Genomic DNA, 19,601 nt, shown 5'->3' with positions numbered 1-19,601 from the left:
ATCATTTTTCCAAAAACAGTTACATATCAATTGTTTCATTCAATATTTATTAATGTTTTAAACTTCATTTACCAGACAGAATACAGACGAATAAGGACAACAATATTTTAAAACACACTGAACAAAACTATTCGTGTAATAATAATCAATAGAGAAAAATAATTAAATGAAACAAAAAAAACCCATCAGGATATGAAAATGGGACGCAAAAGTGTGAAGCTGAGGCAAAAGCCACTGTGCCACCACGTCCTTTGAACTCATTAGGTGTTAACAGGTCCATAAAGCACGTTGGAAACTCCAACTGGCATTTTCTCGGAAACGGTCGAGTGTTTACCGATAAGCCGAAACATGCGTTCGCTTATTTCGACCCGTCTTTCACTGAGCAAAGTTTCTGGGAAATTGGGTTGTTCCACTTGACTGGTTCCCCTCATTAGTCCACTCCTGCTCTTTTCCAAACCTGGTAATAGGTTTGCTGGGTTCAAGGATTCTTTTAATTTTCATGGCTTTCTGGACTCATCCTTTTTTTACCTGATGCTTTCTTTCTTTGTTTGTTTGTTTCTTTCTTTCTTTAAAAGAAACATGTTTCCTTCCTGCCACCTCCAGTACTTTACTTGTACCCTCACAAGTGCTTGTCAGTCTATAGCAGGGCCTCTCAGGGTACATGTGCCCGTGCACTGCACGGCGCAAGATGCAGGAGACGACTTCACTAGGTTGACCAGAGTGCAAACCCCCACTCCTCTTTCCCTTCATCGCTCTCACCCGTTCAGCCTGTCTCCGCCTTCTTCACCTTCCCCACCGACTTTCCCCTCAGTGGGAAATGTTTATGTGCGGTGAGCAGAGACACTCAGTTGTATGGGACAGTGTTACCGGTGTTAAAATCTCGTCTGGAACAAGGGATCGGCTGACAGCAATTCTGAAAGCGTTCTTTAAATTATGATCAGAAATACTCGCACGCAATCTAGTTTTTGTACAAGTCAAAGCAGAAAAAAAAAAAAAAAAAAAAAACCAGTTTGACATATGCATGTGGAACCAAACATAGAAATAAACTTAACTGATTCTCAATGCAGCTTATGAAAATCTTCCTTCGACAAATTTTCGTAGAATTCGAGCAAAGCCTTTGTATTGAAAAACAGATCTTTTTGATGATCACATAAATATTGTCCCACAGATTACGCTTTTGGCTTTATCGTCACAAATGAGAAAAAAACACTAAAGTTCCCAGTTCGATTGAAATAGACTTTCAGAAGTGTTTGCTTCCTTCGAAACAGGTTGCTCCATGATGATGTCGTTGTCTTACGCTTCTCTATTTCACTTATAAACAAGCCATCTACCACCGAACGCTTTGTTGCTCTCAGCACACTACACCATCCGAGTCAAGCCGAGTTGAGCCGACTCGGACTGATGCACAGTGCACGGAGCCCTTGCGCCTCGGTTTGCACGCGTTAGATTTTGGGAGTTTGAGAGGCCCTGGTCTATAGTGTCGTTCTTGATAGGATTATTTTTCCCTTCTGAAAGATGAAAAAACTTCTACTGTTTATTGTTCTAATCTACTAACAGTAGTACACTTGTACTTTGACAAATTCTTGTTGTAATATATTTTTTTTTTTTTCATTTAGTCATTCATTTTGATTGTTGAAGTAGGTAATTCTCATATAATAGATATAACCCTTCATTCACATGTGTGTGAGAGAGAGAGAGAGAGAGAGAGAGAGAGAATTTTCTTGTCACAGTTAATTTTCTATCTCTAAGAGAGCATAACTTTTATTAATAACGTAAAATAATAATAGAAAGGAAAATGTACACACCTGGAGCTGGAGAGGTCTCTGGAGATGGAGATAATATGTCATATGCAGTAACCATGAAGTCTTGTGGTCGAGATGTTTCACGAGATAGGTTTAGAGATAGAGAACTCTCAGCAAGGATTTCATGGACCCTCTTCCTAATGTTGGTACTATCTTCCCAAGAACTGGATAACTGGCCAGTGATTGGTGATAATTTGGTGACTTCTGGCTGTTTGCTCTTTTTCTTTGCCCGATAAATATCTAATACATCACTAGTAGCATCATTTAAACATTGACTTAGTAATGAAAATACTAACTGATCTTCCTTCTGAGTGTCTATATCAACTTTCTCTTGAACACAATAGGTTTTATCAAGTGGACTAACATCTTCAACTAATTCCTCATCTGCATCATGAAGAGGTTCATCATAACCCTGAAGAATAACTTCATTGGATGGTAAATTGTCATCTTTTACACTTAGTTCAATCTCTAATCTAGTAATACTCGTAGAGAGATCATGAGGCACTCGTTCTATAGATTTCTGAGAAAGACTCAGAGATTCATTTAAAAGGTTCCTTAGAATAGTATCAGTAATACTGTCAGTCAGATATTGCTTGTTATTTGCTTTCCTTTCAAAATTTTCTTTATTCAAATTAAGCTCTACAACATCCTGAGATTCTTCATTTATTAAATCACCAACACTATGAACTTTAAATTGCTCATAAGGGCTGATCTGCTCCTTCAACTTAGTTGACAATGATAGTTCTGGAGATTCATTTTTAACAGCTTCCCTTACTTGAGAGTCAGTGAGGTCATGATTAGATTTACCAGTCTTTTCTGTAAGGAAGATTTTAATAACTTCCGGGCTTTTTGTACCTGAAGGTTCATCTGCTGCACTGTTAGATGAAACAGTGGTGTGTTCTTCTTCAGGAATATCTTCACTTATATGTGAAATACTTTTCTCTGACTGACTATCTACAGCTTCTATTGATTTTTCATTTGAAGACATTCCATCTTTATTATGAGCAGTAGTTGAATCAAAGTCACTAGAGTATTTCTGATCATCATTCTTACTCTCTAATATTGTTTCACTACCAGACATTTTGCTCTCATTATATTTATTATCTAATTGAGTATCTTTAAAAAGTTCTTTACTATCTTCATTTTCAGCCTTTGACTGTACTCCACTGACAGCGAGATCACTGGTAACATCTTTATAGTCTAAAAGGTTATCATCTTCAACTTTGGATACAGTTTTGTTTCCGTGGTCATTAAATTTGGAAGTAATTTCACTGCTAGATTTATGATGATCCTCATCTTCAATCACAGATTTATCACCACTACCCGACATATGATTGGTATCATCATCTATTTCTGTAATAATTTCATTACTGGACATCTGATGTTCATCATCTTTAGTTTCCAACAATATATCACTGGAAGATTTAAGATGAAACTCTGACAACACTTCACTGATAGACATCAAATGATCATCATCCTTAGTCTCTGTCATAAATTCACCAATAGACTTCTGAAGAGCATGATTCTCTGTAGCAGCTGGGACAATTTCACTAGAAGATTCCTGATTATCATCTACATAAATCTTTGATATGATTTCGCTAACAGATTTCTGATAGTCCTCATTCTCAGTTGCTGTTAAAATCTCACTTATAGATTCCTGATGGTCAACCTCTTTGATATCTGATATAATTTCACTGGAAGACTTGTGACTTTTATCATCATCTTTAGTTTGAGATGCGTGATCACTTGCAGTTTTAGGATGATCATCTTTAGTCTCTGATTCAAATTCACTGCATTTAATTGGAGTCTGAATAGTTGTTTCAGTACTGGACTCCAAAGAGGCTGTCTTCTGACTGCCTGAAATACTCCTGTCCTCTTCGATGCTTTCTTGTTCAATCACATCTTTTTCAGAAGCAATGGAATTTGTTACACTTGGAAGATGTTCTGAGATGATAGAAGAGTAAGAAAGATCAGAAACTACAGCCTCATCTGCAATGCTCTTTTGAGATTCATCGTCTTCAATATGTGACTTTGTACTCTCCTTTTCAGAAATTAGAGACACAGGAGTGGTGACATTTCTGGTACTAAGCAATGACCTCATATTTGCACTTTCTGGATAAACATTTTCATGAGATTCAACCAAGTCCTTGATACTTCTTGGAGTATCAATATCAGAAGCCACATTATCACCAACAGGATCGAAAGGAAGAGAAAGTCGTTTCCTTTGTTCATCTGTATATCTGGCAGTACTTCTCTCAGCCACACGAGGCTGCTTGATTTTAGGCTTTGTAAATGAAGTTTCAAAATCTTGTTCTAGTAATTCTTCTTTAGTTTTCAGTATGTAAGCATCATAAGCCTAAAATCAAAGTAAACAAATCCAAATCATAAGCATGTCCTTAGTTTTCTCCCAGAAGTAGTATTTCTACATGCTTATACAAACAGAACAAATCAAAGATATGATACAGTCTTTTATGGGCTTATACTGAATCAAGAAAATAAGGTGAAATTCTTTACATTTCACAGAGAACTTTGCTCCGCATCTGAAGAAAATCTCAATGGTTCATAAGGAAGAAGTCTGCCCAAAAAGCCTACATCATGTCTACAATTACAGGCTATGGAAGCATCAATGGTAACAGAACAAATCAAAGTTCACATCATAATAAAGGCACTGATTCATTCAAAAGGTACATTTTGGATTCCTTGAATTGACTCTCTTAAATTCATTACACAATATGATAGAAACTGAAAATATAAATATTAAACATTCCAATATTTCACAACCTTATTCAGAGAGAGGACATCCATGAGCTGTTACATAATAGAGAAGCAGAAAGGAAATGGCTAACTCACCATTGCTAATAAATAACTCAGGTTTGCAAGTGTCCCTACAGAGGCCTGGATCAACTCTTCACGAATGATGGAAAGGAACAAACAAGTGACAAATCAAGCCATACAGTAAATATAAAGGTAGGAATACATAAAAGGATAAACATAAAGATGGGTAAGAACAGAAAGATCAAGCAACAGAAAGAGATGATGAATACAAACATGAAAACATAACACAACAAAGACAATCTCCACATCATTAGAACTGCCATATTCAAATAGATGGGGTCCTCTCCACATCAATCCTAGCCACTTCTTTCAGCCTCAGACAAACTCACTCCTGCTTACCAGCTTCAGCAGGAAGATGGTATCAACCCTAATTGATGGGTCATCCTGATGGTGCTCCACTCTTTATGGGGAAGTGTACGATAAGAAGAGAGCCACACTGAGAGAGGAAAATGGAAGAGACAGAACGGCCTTGACAGATTTTCATTCTTGAAGGGGGAAGTGTAGAATAAGAAGAAACCCAGATAAATACAGAAAAAAGGAACAAACATAAGATAAATACAGGTGGTAAAAGATTAGGAACACAGAACAAACACAAAAGGAAAAATGCCATTGTGTTCATTCTAATTTCAATGAGTAATTATACCTGTTCTCCAGATGAAGCTGGGAAGCAGAAATGAAATCATTAGGGGCTGAGAAGAGATGGATGTAGAAGAACTGGCATTGATCGAAGATGTGGAGATTGTCCTTGTCCTTTCATGTTTTCATGTTTGTTCTTTTTCTTTTCTCATCTTTCTGACAGGCTAAAATTTTATACAGGGTTCCCACTCAAAATTCAGAGAAAATTTATCTGACATTCCCTAACATTCCTTGACAAATTTTGACAAATTCATAGGCTTGCACCAAGTTTTTCATTATTTTTTAATTAGTCTCCACCATCCCTATAGCAACACAAGCAAATTGAGTATAATAATAAATAACAATAGTAAATTAATTAATTAAAAATTTTAAAATGAAATTAAAAATTAGTTTTCAAATAGAAAAAATTGTTTTAAAATAGTGCACAGAGCACTTGTTAATAAAAAGTTAATAATAGATTTTTTTAAAATGAAATAAGAAATATATTCAACAGAATATAACTACACCAATTATTAAGAAGATTTTTTAAAAATATTTATTGACAATGCTTTGATCATAAAAGGATCCCCATAAGGATCTAAACATCATCAATAAATAATACGATTTTTAAAAATATTTCTACTTAATTGGCAAAACTATATTCTATTGAATATATTTATGAAAAAAGACAGACAAAAGGTACTTACAGCAATTGCTTTTTAAAAAAATTTCAATTAGAGTCAGTGTACTCAGAAAAATATACTAGTTACAGAGTGAAAATCTGCAAGGGATAGCTGTCCTAGAACAAGGGGTACCATAAGGTAACAGCATGAAAGTGATAGTGAAATGAAATGGTATATGGCTTTTAGTGCCGGGAGTGTCCGAGGACATGTTCAGCTTGCCAGGTGCAGATCTTTTGATATGACGACCGTAGGCAACCTCCGAATCACGATGAGGATGAAATGATAACGAAGACGACACATACACCCAGTCCCCGTGCTAGCGGAATTCACCAATGATGATTAAAATTCCCAACCCTGCCGAGAATCGAACCCGGGGCCTCTGTGGCCAAAAGCCAGCATGCTAACCATTTGCCATAGAGCTGGACAAAGTGATAATAATGTACTGTAATGCCATTCAAATTTCCACACTATTTGCAAGGAAAAATGAGCATATACATTTTTAATTCTGAAATTCCCTTGTTGTAGAGTTTTCTTTGCATTTACCACATAAATAGTGATTTAATATTTACAGGAGAAGCATTTGATGGGGACCACAGAGTTGTGGTGGCAAAATTACGGTTAGGAAAAATGGAAAAACTAAGAGAGAGAACAGAAAGCAAAATAAAAATATGGAAATTGAAAGACAAAAATGTACAGGAAGATTTTCAGGAGAGATTGAAGCAACACATCCCAGTTACTGAAATGGAAAATGTAGAAGAGGAGTGGATCAATTTTAAAAAAGCATTTCGTAGTGCAGCAGAGAGTGCTAGCGGTAGAACATCTAAAAGAGTGAAAGAAAAGGAGACACCGTGGTGGAATGAGGAACTGGTGAAAGAAAAGAAGACAGCCTGGCAATAATGGAAGAGATCAAACAGAAGATAGCAAAAGGGAGTATCTCAACAGCTAACGGAGATGTAAGAAGTTGGTAGGAGAAGAAAAGAAGAGTTGGAAAGAATTTACACAAAAAATGAAAGCGGATGTAAGTGGCAGTGTGTAACGTTTTCTCTCCAACTCAACTTTACGTTAACCAATTTAACATTAATAAAGAGACTTCAAACCAAATTTCCATTTCCACTCTATACAAGAAGCTACAGATGCTCCTTCCAGCTAATATTTAACACAGCTGCTTACCATTGAGCACACTTCTTCACTCGTCCTTTAAGAAGACTACAGATTTATCTCGTCACACGGGATTTACAATAATCTAACCACTTTATATGTTATTATACACCCCATTTGAAGTATCAAGCATTTACCTCGCCCCTACAGCATAATTTGAGTGAGCGGCAGAAACGTCTCATTACTAGCTTTAAAATGTATTTAAACTCCACTTGGAGTAATCAGCAACATTCTTCATCATTATTCTGAAGCTTGAACTGTTTAGGATCCAAACTTTTCTCTAACACAGGGCACCACTTTACAAGATTCAACGTAGCAATTTACATTCTTATAGAACTGCCCCTACAGCATAATTTGAGTGAGCGGCAGAAACATCTCATTACTAACTTTAAAATGTATTTAAACTCCACTTGGAGTAATCAGCAACATTCTTCATCATTATTCTGAAGTTTGAACTGTTTAGGATCCGAAATTTTCTCTAACACAGGGCACCGCTTGACAAGATTCAACGTAGCAATTTACATTCTTATAGAACTGCCCCTACAGCATAATTTGAGTGAGCGGCAGAAACGTCTCATTACTAACTTTAAAATGTATTTAAACTCCATTTGGAGTAATCAGCAACATTCTTCATCATTATTCTGATGTTTGAACTGTTTTAGGATCCAAACTTTTCTCTAACGCCCTCAACCAACACAGGGTACCTCTTTACAAGATTCAACATAGCAATTTGCATTCTTAGAGGACTTTTTTTTTTTTTTTTTTTTTTTGCTAAGGGTTTTACGTCGCACCGACACAGATAGGTCTTATGGCGACGATGGGATAAGAATGGCCTAGGAGTTGGAAGGAAGCGGCCGTGGCCTTAATTAAGGTACAGCCCCAGCATTTGCCTGGTGTGAAAATGGGAAACCACGGAAAACCATCTTCAGGGCTGCCGATAGTGGGATTTGAACCTACTATCTCCCGGATGCAAGCTCACAGCCACGCGCCTCTACGCGCACGGCCAACTCGCCCGGTCTTAGAGAACTACCAATATGCAACCTGTTACCACATTTTTAGACAAGGACATTCAAGAAAGTGTATAAATTACGACTATTTGTTTGTAAGACTTTGTTAAGACTTTATTTAAGAATCGTAATCTGCAGGCCTTCGGGCTGAGCAGCGGTCGCTTGGTAGGCCAAGGCCCTTCAAGGGCTGTAGTGCCATGGGGTTTGGTTTGGTTTTATTTAAGAATATCTTAACTACTGTCAACCATCTCGCTCACCTTTTGAAGCATATTTCCTACATCATCCTCACATTCATTTGTAATTTACTTTTCTCTAAATCAACCACAATTAAGAAAAATCAGGATCCTGATTTTTTATCTTTCAGATTGAGATTAAGGCTGAAGATGTTCTTAAATAAAGAGCGAAACATGTCCCTATAATTTTATTTCACAGATTTTAATCCTTAATTAAAATAATTTTTTATGTATTGAATAGGCGGAATAAATAAACATTAATATTTCTTTGACTTTACATACCACTTAGTCGAGCAGCTCTCCTTCTTTCTCTCAATTCTTCCCAGCCCAAACTTTGCAACATTTTTGTAATGCTACTCTTTGTCGGAAATCACCCAGAACAAATCGAGCTGCTTTTCTTTGGATTTTTTCCAGTTCTTAAATCAGGTAATCCTGGTGAGGGTCCCATACACTGGAACCATACTCTAGTTGGGGTCTTACCAGAGACTTATATGCCCTCTCCTTTACATCCTTACTACAACCCCTAAACACCCTCATGTGCAGAGATCTGTACCCTTTATTTACAATCCCATTTATGTGATTACCCCAATGAAGATCTTTCCTTATATTAACACCTAGATACTTACAATGATCCCCAAAAGGAACTTTCACCCCATCAACGCAGTAATTAAAACTGAGAGGACTTTTCCTATTTTTAAAACTCACAACCTGACTTTTAACCCCGTTTATCAACATACTATTGCCTGCTGTCCATCTCACAACATTTTCGAGGTCACGCTGCAGTTGCTCACAATCTTGTAACTTATTTATTACTCTATAGAGAATAACATCATCCACAAAAAGCCTTACCTCTGATTCCACTCCTTTACTCATTTCATTTACATATATAAGAAAACATAAAGGTCTGATAATACTGCCTTGAGGAATTCCCCTCTTAATTATTACAGGATCAGATAAAGCTTCACCTACTCTAATTCTCTGAGATCTATTTTCTAGAAATATAGCTACCCATTCAGTCACTCCTTTGTCTAGTCCAATTGCACACATTTTTGCCAGTAGTCTCCCATGATCCACCCTATCAAATGCTTTAGACAGGTCAATCGCGACACAGTCCATTTGACCTCCTGAATCCAAGATATCTGCTATATCTTGCTGGAATCCTACAAGTTGAGCTTCAGTGGAATAACCTTTCCTAAAACCGAACTGCCTTCTATCGAACCAGTTATTAATTTCACAAACATGTCTAATATAATCAGAAAGAATGCCATCCCAAAGCTTACATACAATGCATGTCAAACTTACTGGCCTGTAATTTTCAGCTTTATTTCAATCACCCTTTCCTTTATATACAGGGCCCTGTTTCATAAAACTAACTAATAATATTAGAACTCATAAAAATAATTATTAGTTAACCAAATTCTGTTTCATAAAGATTTACACATGACTAATAAAATATCTTCACTAATAATAATAGTTCATTAGTCAGCTGATACAAATGAAGGTTAGAATCGGTCTGTTGCATATGTTCTTGGTTTGGGTTTGTTCCAGCAGTAGGCTAATGCTTGACTACAACCAACTATTAATCCACATGCTCAAAAGGCTCAGTTGATATTTTCGTTGTTGTGAATTTGATACGTATGAAAATGGATACAAGAAGTGAAAATAATGTGAGAGAAGAAAGTTCCTTTGCGGAAAGTGATCGAGTTAAAACATCAACAATTCGCAGCCATTTGCACACTATAACTTTTATATTACATGAGCTCTTAAAAATCTTTGAGATGGACTAGCAAAATCTTTGTTTACTCTCTTTTGGTGGGGGCGGCAGGATAACAGCCACGGTATCCCCTGCCTGTTGTAAGAGGTGAGCGTGTGTTGGCGAACGCGGGGCACTGAGATGAGTCCTGCCATTGATTCAACTTACTTCTGCCAGGCTCATTTTCATCTGCCCTTCTGACCTCCCTTGTTCAACTCTTGTTCTTTTCAGACCCTGACAGTATTAGGTTGCGAGGCCGAGAAAGTCTTTCATTTTCACACCCTTCGTGGCCCGTCTCTTTCTTTAGCCGATACTTTCATTTTTCAAAATGTCGGATCCTTTCCATTTTTCTATCTGATTAGTGTTATTATAGATGATGGTTGCCCAGTTGTAGCCTACTTCCTCTTAAAACAATAATCATCACCAGCATCATCTTGCTTTACTTGTGATATAAGCCAAGACTTTAAAGAATACTTGGAGTATCCGAGCAGAACTGCATTAGAGAAACACAATTTTACTGTGCATCACTACCAGCCGGTGGCGTGCAATGCGAAGCTGCTATTTTAAGGTTATGCTTCATTCCATGCAGTGGAACGTTCTATTACCAATCCTATCAAGCAAATACTCAGTAGTTCTGTAATCTAACCTAAATCTCCCATTGTATTCATATGTTTGTTATATGCCAGGACAGGCTGTTTTTGACGTAACATTTACGGAACAGCGAATACCTACACTCGTTCCTTATCACTGTTTGAATCAGAGTCGACCATTTCAGTGATCTTCACGATTTTATGGCAAAATATTAAAATACCGCTCACTTTGGTTTCACTAATAACATGAATTATGAGTCAAAATACACTCATGGAAATAATCCTAATAATATGAGTAACTTTTATTAGTCATGTTGTCTATGAAACAATTTACTAATATTATTAGGAACATCTACTAATAATTTTGACTCATAAACTAATAAGTAATATTATTAGCTAATAATTTTATGAAACATAGTACTAATAATATTAGTGAAATATGTTTTATGAAACAGGGCCCAGGGGCTACTATAGCAACTCTCCATTCATCTGGTATAGCTCCTCTGACCAAACAATAATCAAATAAGTACTTCAGATATGGTACTATATTCCAACCCATTGTCTTTAGTATATCCCCAGAAATCTTATCAATTCCAGCCGCTTTTCTAGTTTTCAACCTTTGTATCTTACTGTAAATGTCATTGTTATCATATGTAAATTTTAGTACTTCTTTAGCCTTAGTCTCCTCCTCTACCTGGACATTATCCTTGTAACCAACAATCTTTACATACCGCTGACTGAATACTTCTGCCTTTTGAAGATCCTCACATACACACTCCCCTTGTTCATTAATTATTCCTGGAATGTCCTTCTTGGAACCTCTTTCTGCCTTAAAATACCTATACATACCCTTCCATTTTTCACTAAAATTTGTATGACTGCCAATTATACTTGCCATCATGTTATCCTTAGCTGCCTTCTTTGCTAGATTAAATTTTCTAGTAAGTTCCTTCAATTTCTCCTTACTTCCACAGCCATTTCTAACTCTGTTTCTTTCCAGTCTGCACCTCCTTCTTAGTCTCTTTATTTCTCTATTATAATAAGGTGGGTCTTTACCATTCCTTACCACCCTTAAAGGTACAAACCTGTTTTTGCATTCCTCAACAATTTCTTTAAACCATCCCAGAGTCTGTTTAGATTTTTATTTACCATTTTCCACCGATCATAGTTACTTTTTAGAAACTGCCTCATGCCTGCTTTATCTGCCATATGGTACTGCCTAATAGTCCTACTATTAAGACCTTCCTTTCTATCACATTTACTTTTAACTACAACAAAAACAGCTTCATGATCACTAATACCATCGATTACTTCAGTTTCTCTACAGAGCTCATTCGGTTTTATCAGCACCACATCCAGGATATTTTTCCCTCTGGTTGGTTCCATCACTTTCTAAATCAGCTGTCCTTCCCATATTAACTTATTTGCCATTTGTTGGTCATGCTTCCTGTCGTTCGCATTTCCTTCCCAACTGACTTCTGGTAAATTCAGATCTCCCGCTACAATCACATTTCTTTCCTAGTCGTTTCTTACATAGCTGATTATCTTATCAAATAATTCTGAATCCGTGTCAGTGCTACCCTTTCCCGGTCTGTACACTCCAAATATATCAGTTGTCTATTATCTTGAGAAATGAGCCTTACACCTAGAATTTCATGTGTCTCATCTTTAACTTTTTCATATGGAAAGGATCCGGTCATGACTTTCATAGATACAGAAAAGGCATATGATAGTGTACCCAGAGAGAAGGTTTGGGAAACCATGGTTAAAAAGGGACTCAGAAAAGAAATGTTAGAAATGGTGCAAGCAATGTACAGCAACAGTGTTGGCAGAGTACTGACCCCAGTTGGAAAGACAGAATGGTTTAGGAATAAGACTGGACTAAAACAGGGGAGTGCACCTCTTTTGTTTATTACAGTCATGGACAAAATCGTAAAGGAAACAAAGGAAGCCTGTGGAGATAAAGAGATGAAGATACTGCTATTTGCAGATGATGCTGTAATCTGGGGAAAGGACAGCAAAGAAATGTAACAACAACTAGATGTACTGAATGAAAAAATTGATAAGTATGGCATGAAAATCAGTACAGAGAAAAGCAAAACTATGGTGATCAGTACAGAGAAAAGCAAGACTATAGTGTTGAGAGGGGGAAGGCAAGGTAAGGGCACTTTGAAAATTGGAAGTCAGAGTCTGGAAATTGTGGACAGCTTTAAATACCTAGGAAGTGAATTAATGCAAAATGCTAGGGTGGACATGGAGATTAGAAGGAGGGTACAGCAGAGTGATGCATTCTACCAAAGAGTAAGAAAACTTGTTTGGGGCAAAGAAGTACCAAGGAAAAGTAAAGAGATAATGTACAAAATGTACTATGTACCCATTTTGACTTACGCAGCTGAGACTTTGACTTTGACTAGCAGGCATAAGAGTAGAATTCAAGCCAGTGAGATGAAATTCCTAAGAAGTATGATAGAAAAGACAGACTGAGAAATGAAGATGTTAGGAAAGAAGTTGGGATAAGAAAGCTAAATGAGAATGTTGAAAAGAATAAACTAAGGTGGTTTGGACATATTAAGAGGATGGTGGAGAATAGAATTCCAAGACAGATAAGTCTTTTTTTTGGCTGTAATCCAGGTGTTTGATTGTGTCCATTCTGAAAAATGCAAGACACCATTTCGACAGTGTGGTTGTTGTTTTCCACAATTCTAACTGCTGATTTCTCAGTTTTTTCCAAAGAGTCTGTACCTTAGGGTGTTCATCAGGAGCAAAAACAAGGCTTCTCAGGCTAATCTTTATTTCTTGCTGAAAATTTCTTGACTGTATCAGAAGTGGGTCAGTGACAGAGTCCAATCTGTTAGAGATGTTAAGTGTGTTGAAGGAAAGCTTCCCAAGACACTCCCATAAGGCCCAAGGCACTAACTTGTTTTTTGAGCTATAGAACAAACAGTTTGGACCAGTTCGTAAATCAATTACTTCCTTTACTGAATTTATCAACATCATCTAAAAAGCCAATAAAAACTGCAGTTCATGCCAGAAAATTTTACAGATAAAATAGGAAATTTTGCCAATAAAATAGAATATTTTGTCGATAAAACAGTAATCCTTTTCATTAAAACATTAGTATTTTGTTTATAAATTGAGATATCCTCACGCTGTAAACTGGGGCCGATGACCTTTGATGTTAGGCTCCTTAAAACAATAAGCATCATCATCATCATCATCATCTAAACAGTAAATTTAACTAGTATACTTTTCTGAGTTCTTTTGCAACCTAATCTTATCTAGTGTTAGTAGTAGAAGAAAGATCGAAATAGTGAGAGAAACTGGGATTTCTCCCACATATTTTACTTCTCTGACTGTTGGAGAAATAAGCAGTTCTCCCACCAAAACCAGCAGGTGAATGAGGCATTTCTCCCATATGTGTAAGAAAAAAAGTTCTACTTATAAATTACACTTACCCAGATATTGTTTTTCTCTTTCCCTGGCAGAAAATCAATTTTCCTAACTTTCCAGGTGAGTGGAAACCCTGTTACAGAATCAAATAATACAAAGGCCTGGCAGAGATCTTGCAATGCAGCACTACTACCCTTTCATTCCATCCCCACACTAAACACAAGAACCATACATACTACACCTGGGCGTCTCGAACAATTGAAAGAATGTTTTACATTATATTGCTCTTCAATATGGAATAATATGAAATTTATTACCTATGATCAATTGAGAGGAAGCAACTTGAGTGGAGCCTGTGTGTAACAATGGCATCAAACAAGAAAAACTGTGTTCTGTGAAGTGTTCCACAGAAACTTATTTAAGAATTAGTGTCTATTTCTGTGCAATAAACCATTTCAGGCATAAGAAAGAACAATGATAAACTGAAGATGTTTACTTGTAATGTGATGTCAAAACAACTGTTTCCGGGAAGAAACGATTGAAGTTGCATAGTGACACAAACCTGTACACGTGGCATAGCAGACCAATTACAATCATCATGTTCCTGTAATAGGCCTAGGTCTAACAAATCAGACTTTGATTTACAGTGTTGCCAACTCAGCAGATTTTCCACCAAATTTGGCGGATTTTAAAATGGAACAGCGGATAATTTTTTCATTTAGCGGACAGCGGATTTTTCGACGGATTTTCAAAATTCCGCTAGCAATTTTTAGCGGTAACAAAATCACCTTTCATCATAAAGAAAAAAAGTAATATAGAACTTACTACGGTATAATAGTCTACTTATTCCTGTTGTATTGAACATACGTTGCATACTACCCCTCGTTTTCTAGAACAGCTCTGACCCACTGCCTCAGTCAGAATTTGTTACAATAGTTACCGTACTATTGATGAGCCAGGTAGTGTCGTGTTTGATAACGTGTTTCTTTTGGCATCAGGTTCTTTTTGGTACGTCAATATGCCGAAAGAAAGGGTTAAAAAGTAGTCAAATACACTGACTGACAGAGCAAATGCAACACCAAGAAGGAGTGGTCAGAACTTTATGCCAATTGCAGGGTAGACTGACGTCACTGAGGTATGCTCATGATGTGAAATGCGCCGCTGTGCTGCGCACGTAGCGAACGATAAATGGGACACGGCGTTGGCGAATGGCCCACTTCGTACCGTGATTTCTCAGCCGACAGTCATTGTAGAACGCGTTGTCGTGTGCCACAGGACACGTGTATAGCTAAGAATGCCAGGCCGCCGTCAACGGGGCATTTCCAGCAGACAGACGACTTTACGAGGGGTATGGTGATCGGGCTAAGAAGGGCAGGTTGGTCGCTTCGTCAAATCGCAGCCGATACCCATAGGGATGTGTCCACGGTGCAGCGCCTGTGGCGAAGATGGTTGGCGCAGGGACATGTGGCACGTGCGAGGGGTCCAGGCGCAGCCCGAGTGACGTCAGCACGTGAGGATCGGCGCATCCGCCGCCAAGCGGTGGCAGCCCCGCACGCCACGTCAACCGCCATTCTTCAGCATGTGCAAGACACCCTGGCTGTTCCAATATCGACCAGAACAATTTCCCGTCGATTGGTTGAAGGAGGCCTGCACTCCCGGCGTCCGCTCAGAAGACTACCATTGACTCCACAGCATAGACGTGCACGCCTGGCATGGTGCCGGGCTAGAGCGACTTGGACGAGGGAATGGCGGAACGTCGTGTTCTCCGATGAGTCAACGCTTCTGTTCTGTCAGTGATAGTCACCGCAAACGAGTGTGGCGTCGGCGTGGAGAAAGGTCAAATCCGGCAGTAACTGTGGAGCACCCTACCACTAGACAACGCGGCATCATGGTTTGGGGCGCTATTGCGTATGATTCCACGTCACCTCTAGTGCGTATTCAAGGCACGTGAAATGCCCACCGCTACGTGCACCATGTGCTGCGGCCGGTGGCACTCCCGTACCTTCAGGGGCTGCCCAATGCTCTGTTTCAGCAGGATAATGCCCGCCCACACACTGCTCGCATCTCCCAACAGGCTCTACGAGGTGTACAGATGCTTCCGTGGCCAGCGTACTCTCCGGATCTCTCACCAATCGAACACGTGTGGGATCTCATTGGACGCCGTTTGCAAACTCTGCCCCAGCCCCGTACGGACGACCAACTGTGGCAAATGGTTGACAGAGAATGGAGAACCATCCCTCAGGACACCATCCGCACTCTTATTGACTCTGTACCTCGACGTGTTTCTGCGTGCATCGCCGCTTGCGGTGGTCCTACATCCTACTGAGTCGATGCCGTGCGCATTGTGTAACCTGCATATCGGTTTGAAATAAACATCAATTATTCGTCCGTGCCGTCTCTGTTTTTTCCCCAACTTTCATCCCTTTCGAACCACTCCTTCTTGGTGTTGCATTTGCTCTGTCAGTCAGTGTATTTCATAAAGAGTGGTTAAATAATTAATCTTCAAAAGACTAGTTGGTTGAGCTTCCAGTGATCCCAAACATGGGCAGTGCATCTATTGGCAGTGCAATATAAATGCGAAATTGTTTTACATTATTTCTTTCTGCACTTATCAAAAACAATAAAAAACAGTAATGAAAGTGAAAATAACTTTCGAAATAGATTTGAAAAAATCTGTATGTGCTTTGCTGCTGTGAACAGCCAGCATATATTTTGAAAAAGAATAGTATCATGTGGCTTCATATGAAACCACAGGACCTCAACCCAGCACATGTGCAGCAGAGCATATAGTGCGGGGAGGAGAAGATGATGAACTGTTCTGAAACTGGTTGAGTGTTGAGTTAATCTTTTATTAAAACAGCTGTATACGCTATTTTTCTTCAGTTCGAAATTTAGCGGAATTTAGCGGATTTTCAACTAAAATTTAGCGGAGAAAAGATTTATGGGTTGGCAACACTGTTGATTTATATACTTAGTGGAGAAAGTCAGTACATATTGCTACTATATAAGTATTATAGTTCCAGCACCAAGCTGTATTACTTGTTTTTCCACTATGTAAAGATAACTATGTGACAGCATTGAAGTTCAGTATAACATAAATGAAGGAGAGTGTTTATCTTCTTTCCTAAGGCACAATTTTATTTCCTTTCGATAACAGTGACTTTTCATACATGAACAGACCTCCACTCCCTTCAGTACAAGTTAATGACTGTAGACTGCATTTGAAGACAACAGTGTACAGTACTAAGATGTGGAGATTGTCCCTGTATTTCCATATACAGTAGAACCTCGATAATTCAAAATCGATTATTTCAAAATGCCGCCTAATTCGAAGAAGCTCTCGTTCCCGGAAACACGAGATACGGTTTTGTATGTTATTTAAATTGTTTAATTCGAAATACGGATAATTCGTCATTCGAAGTACAATGTCGGCCCCATTTCCGAAATTCAGACTTTTAATTCGAAGCTGCCTTTACATTCTAAAACAATAGTAAGTTACAGAGTAATTTAAATTCAAAATTTATCCGCATCATGATAGAACGAGTCTTCCAGAACATGCAGGGGAAGCTTTCTGCACTTTCACACACTTTGGTGTCTACAGTGTGCTTCATAATTGCTAAGTTCAAGTGAAATCGGAATTCTTTTGTATTCAACGTTTTACGGAACGTCGTAATATCACGTAGCAGGCAGTGTGCGGAGAAACAGAATCTGCGAACACTGGCGATGCCGACAGTTGACGAAAAAAGCATGGCTCATATAATCAAAGAAATAATGCATTTGCACAGGGGAACCGGCATAGCTTAACCTCGTCTTTGAATCGTGTGATTTTTTTTTCTTTGTTGCGTGAGGTTATGTTTGTCAGTGATTTATCCATGTGCATTATTTGAACATTGTGAATGCACCTTATTGGATACATTTTGGAAATAGTTTTTTCCATGGCATTTGAAAGGTTTAAACTGTGAATCAAGGTGATTGCATTCATTAATGGGTCCTAGAATACTTTGTGATTCTGCAAGTGTTTACATTTCTGAAGTACGTGAAAGTGCCATGGCGGGAAATCGTACAAGGATAGAGCGACTGTATTGTGTTGTCAGGCAGATGGAAGCGAGAGACTTTCTCCCCTCATCATAGGAAAGTTTGATTAGCCACGATGTTTTAAGGGCATCTAAAATGCATACAGTACAGTAATCCAATGAATAAAGCACTTGCACATGGGAGCCAGCGTAGATTTCTCCTCACCTTTGAATCATGCTTCTTTTTTTCTTTCTTTTTCTCTTTCGTTGCGAGAGGTTATGTTTGTCAGTGAGTTATCCAAGTGCATTATTTGAATACTCTAAATGCACTTTCTTGGATACATTTTGGAAATAGTTTTTTTTCCATGGCATTTGAAAGGTTTAAACTGTGAATCAAGGTTGACTGCATGCAGTAACGGGCCTGAGAATATTTTGTAACGCGGCAAGGGTTGGCACTTCTGAATGACGAATTGGCAGTTAATTCGAAATCATGTAATTCAAAGTCCGATTTTTGAGTCCCAACAACTTCGAATTAACGAGGTTTTACTGTACATCCTTGTCTCCTCTTCCTGTAGCTCTCTCTTTCTACACTGACCTATCATTTCAGATATTGTCACTATGCTACTCAGTGGAGCACCAACAGAGTTCATTACCCATCCTCGGTCTCTCGAAAATGAACATCGATGAATGTACTGTGTTCTTTTTGCTGTTCCTATCTTTCAAAATATGACTTGATTTGTCACTTGTTTCTTTCTTTCAATTACATGTATACGTTATACCAGAGATTGATTTTGTCAATACAATCACTGTATGTTGTTTAATGGCTATATAATAATATATAATAATTTATTCTTACCTGAATTTGCTTCATAAGCGACTGCTCCTTAATTTTAAGTTTCTCCCTTCTGGCTCGTTTTTGCTCTCTCCTAAGTTTCTCAGCTTCCAGTTTCCTTTTATGGAGTTGTTCCAACAGGGCTGAAACTCTGCCTTCCAAGTCGCTCTGCTCTGAGGGTGTTTCTGAAAATCATTATTACCAAATCACAGTTTGTAACAGAAAAAATGAACAAAAGCATTTAGTGGTGAGAGTTCAAAAAACAAAAGATACATACCAGTTTGTGAATAGATAATCGATTCATCAGATCCACTGGAATAACGGCGTTTATGTTGTCCAAGATGCAGAGGAGACAGCGGAGCTTTTAAAATCAATTCTGAAGAATGTCTTGGTTTAATAGTCATTCTTAAACTTGAGTTAGATTTCTCATCACTGTGTGTTCTTCTCGATGTTGCAGTCATATTTTCTTCAGCGATATCGGAACTTGAGCTAGGAGCTGGGATTTCAACCTTAGGCGTTTCAGGAGATTCGGGAGATTCAAAGTACTCGCTGATGTACTGATCTGTTTGAGATTCCACAGCAGAAACTGCCTGAAGAGACATATCACTGTAATAAAGACACCAAAAATTGTAAATAAAACTACTGGCAGAACTCTTCATATTATATCATGATCATACTTACATTATTAAA

The 19,601-nt window shown here is 38.1% G+C and overlaps 1 protein-coding gene across 1 annotated transcript in view; it reads right to left on the bottom strand.

The window, feature by feature from the left end:
• LOC136863299 (centrosome-associated protein 350) overlaps positions 1-19,290 on the bottom strand; it is a 218,041-nt gene extending 198,751 nt beyond the window's left edge. The window contains exons 1-3 of the mRNA XM_068225749.1: positions 19,189-19,290; positions 18,936-19,096; positions 1,806-4,158 (exon numbers count right to left, since the gene is read on the bottom strand). Coding sequence (XP_068081850.1) covers positions 1,806-4,158; positions 18,936-18,950 — 2,368 coding nt within the window. The 5' untranslated portion in view covers positions 18,951-19,096; positions 19,189-19,290. The remainder of the gene's footprint in view (positions 1-1,805; positions 4,159-18,935; positions 19,097-19,188) is intronic.
• Between the last annotated feature and the right edge of the window lie 311 nt (positions 19,291-19,601).

The sequence above is a fragment of the Anabrus simplex genome, chromosome 1 (assembly GCF_040414725.1).
Source record: "Anabrus simplex isolate iqAnaSimp1 chromosome 1, ASM4041472v1, whole genome shotgun sequence".
Classification (NCBI taxonomy): domain Eukaryota; kingdom Metazoa; phylum Arthropoda; class Insecta; order Orthoptera; family Tettigoniidae; genus Anabrus; species Anabrus simplex.
The sequence above is the reverse complement of the archived record's forward strand: the minus strand, read 5'-3'. Positions and strand labels throughout refer to the sequence as shown.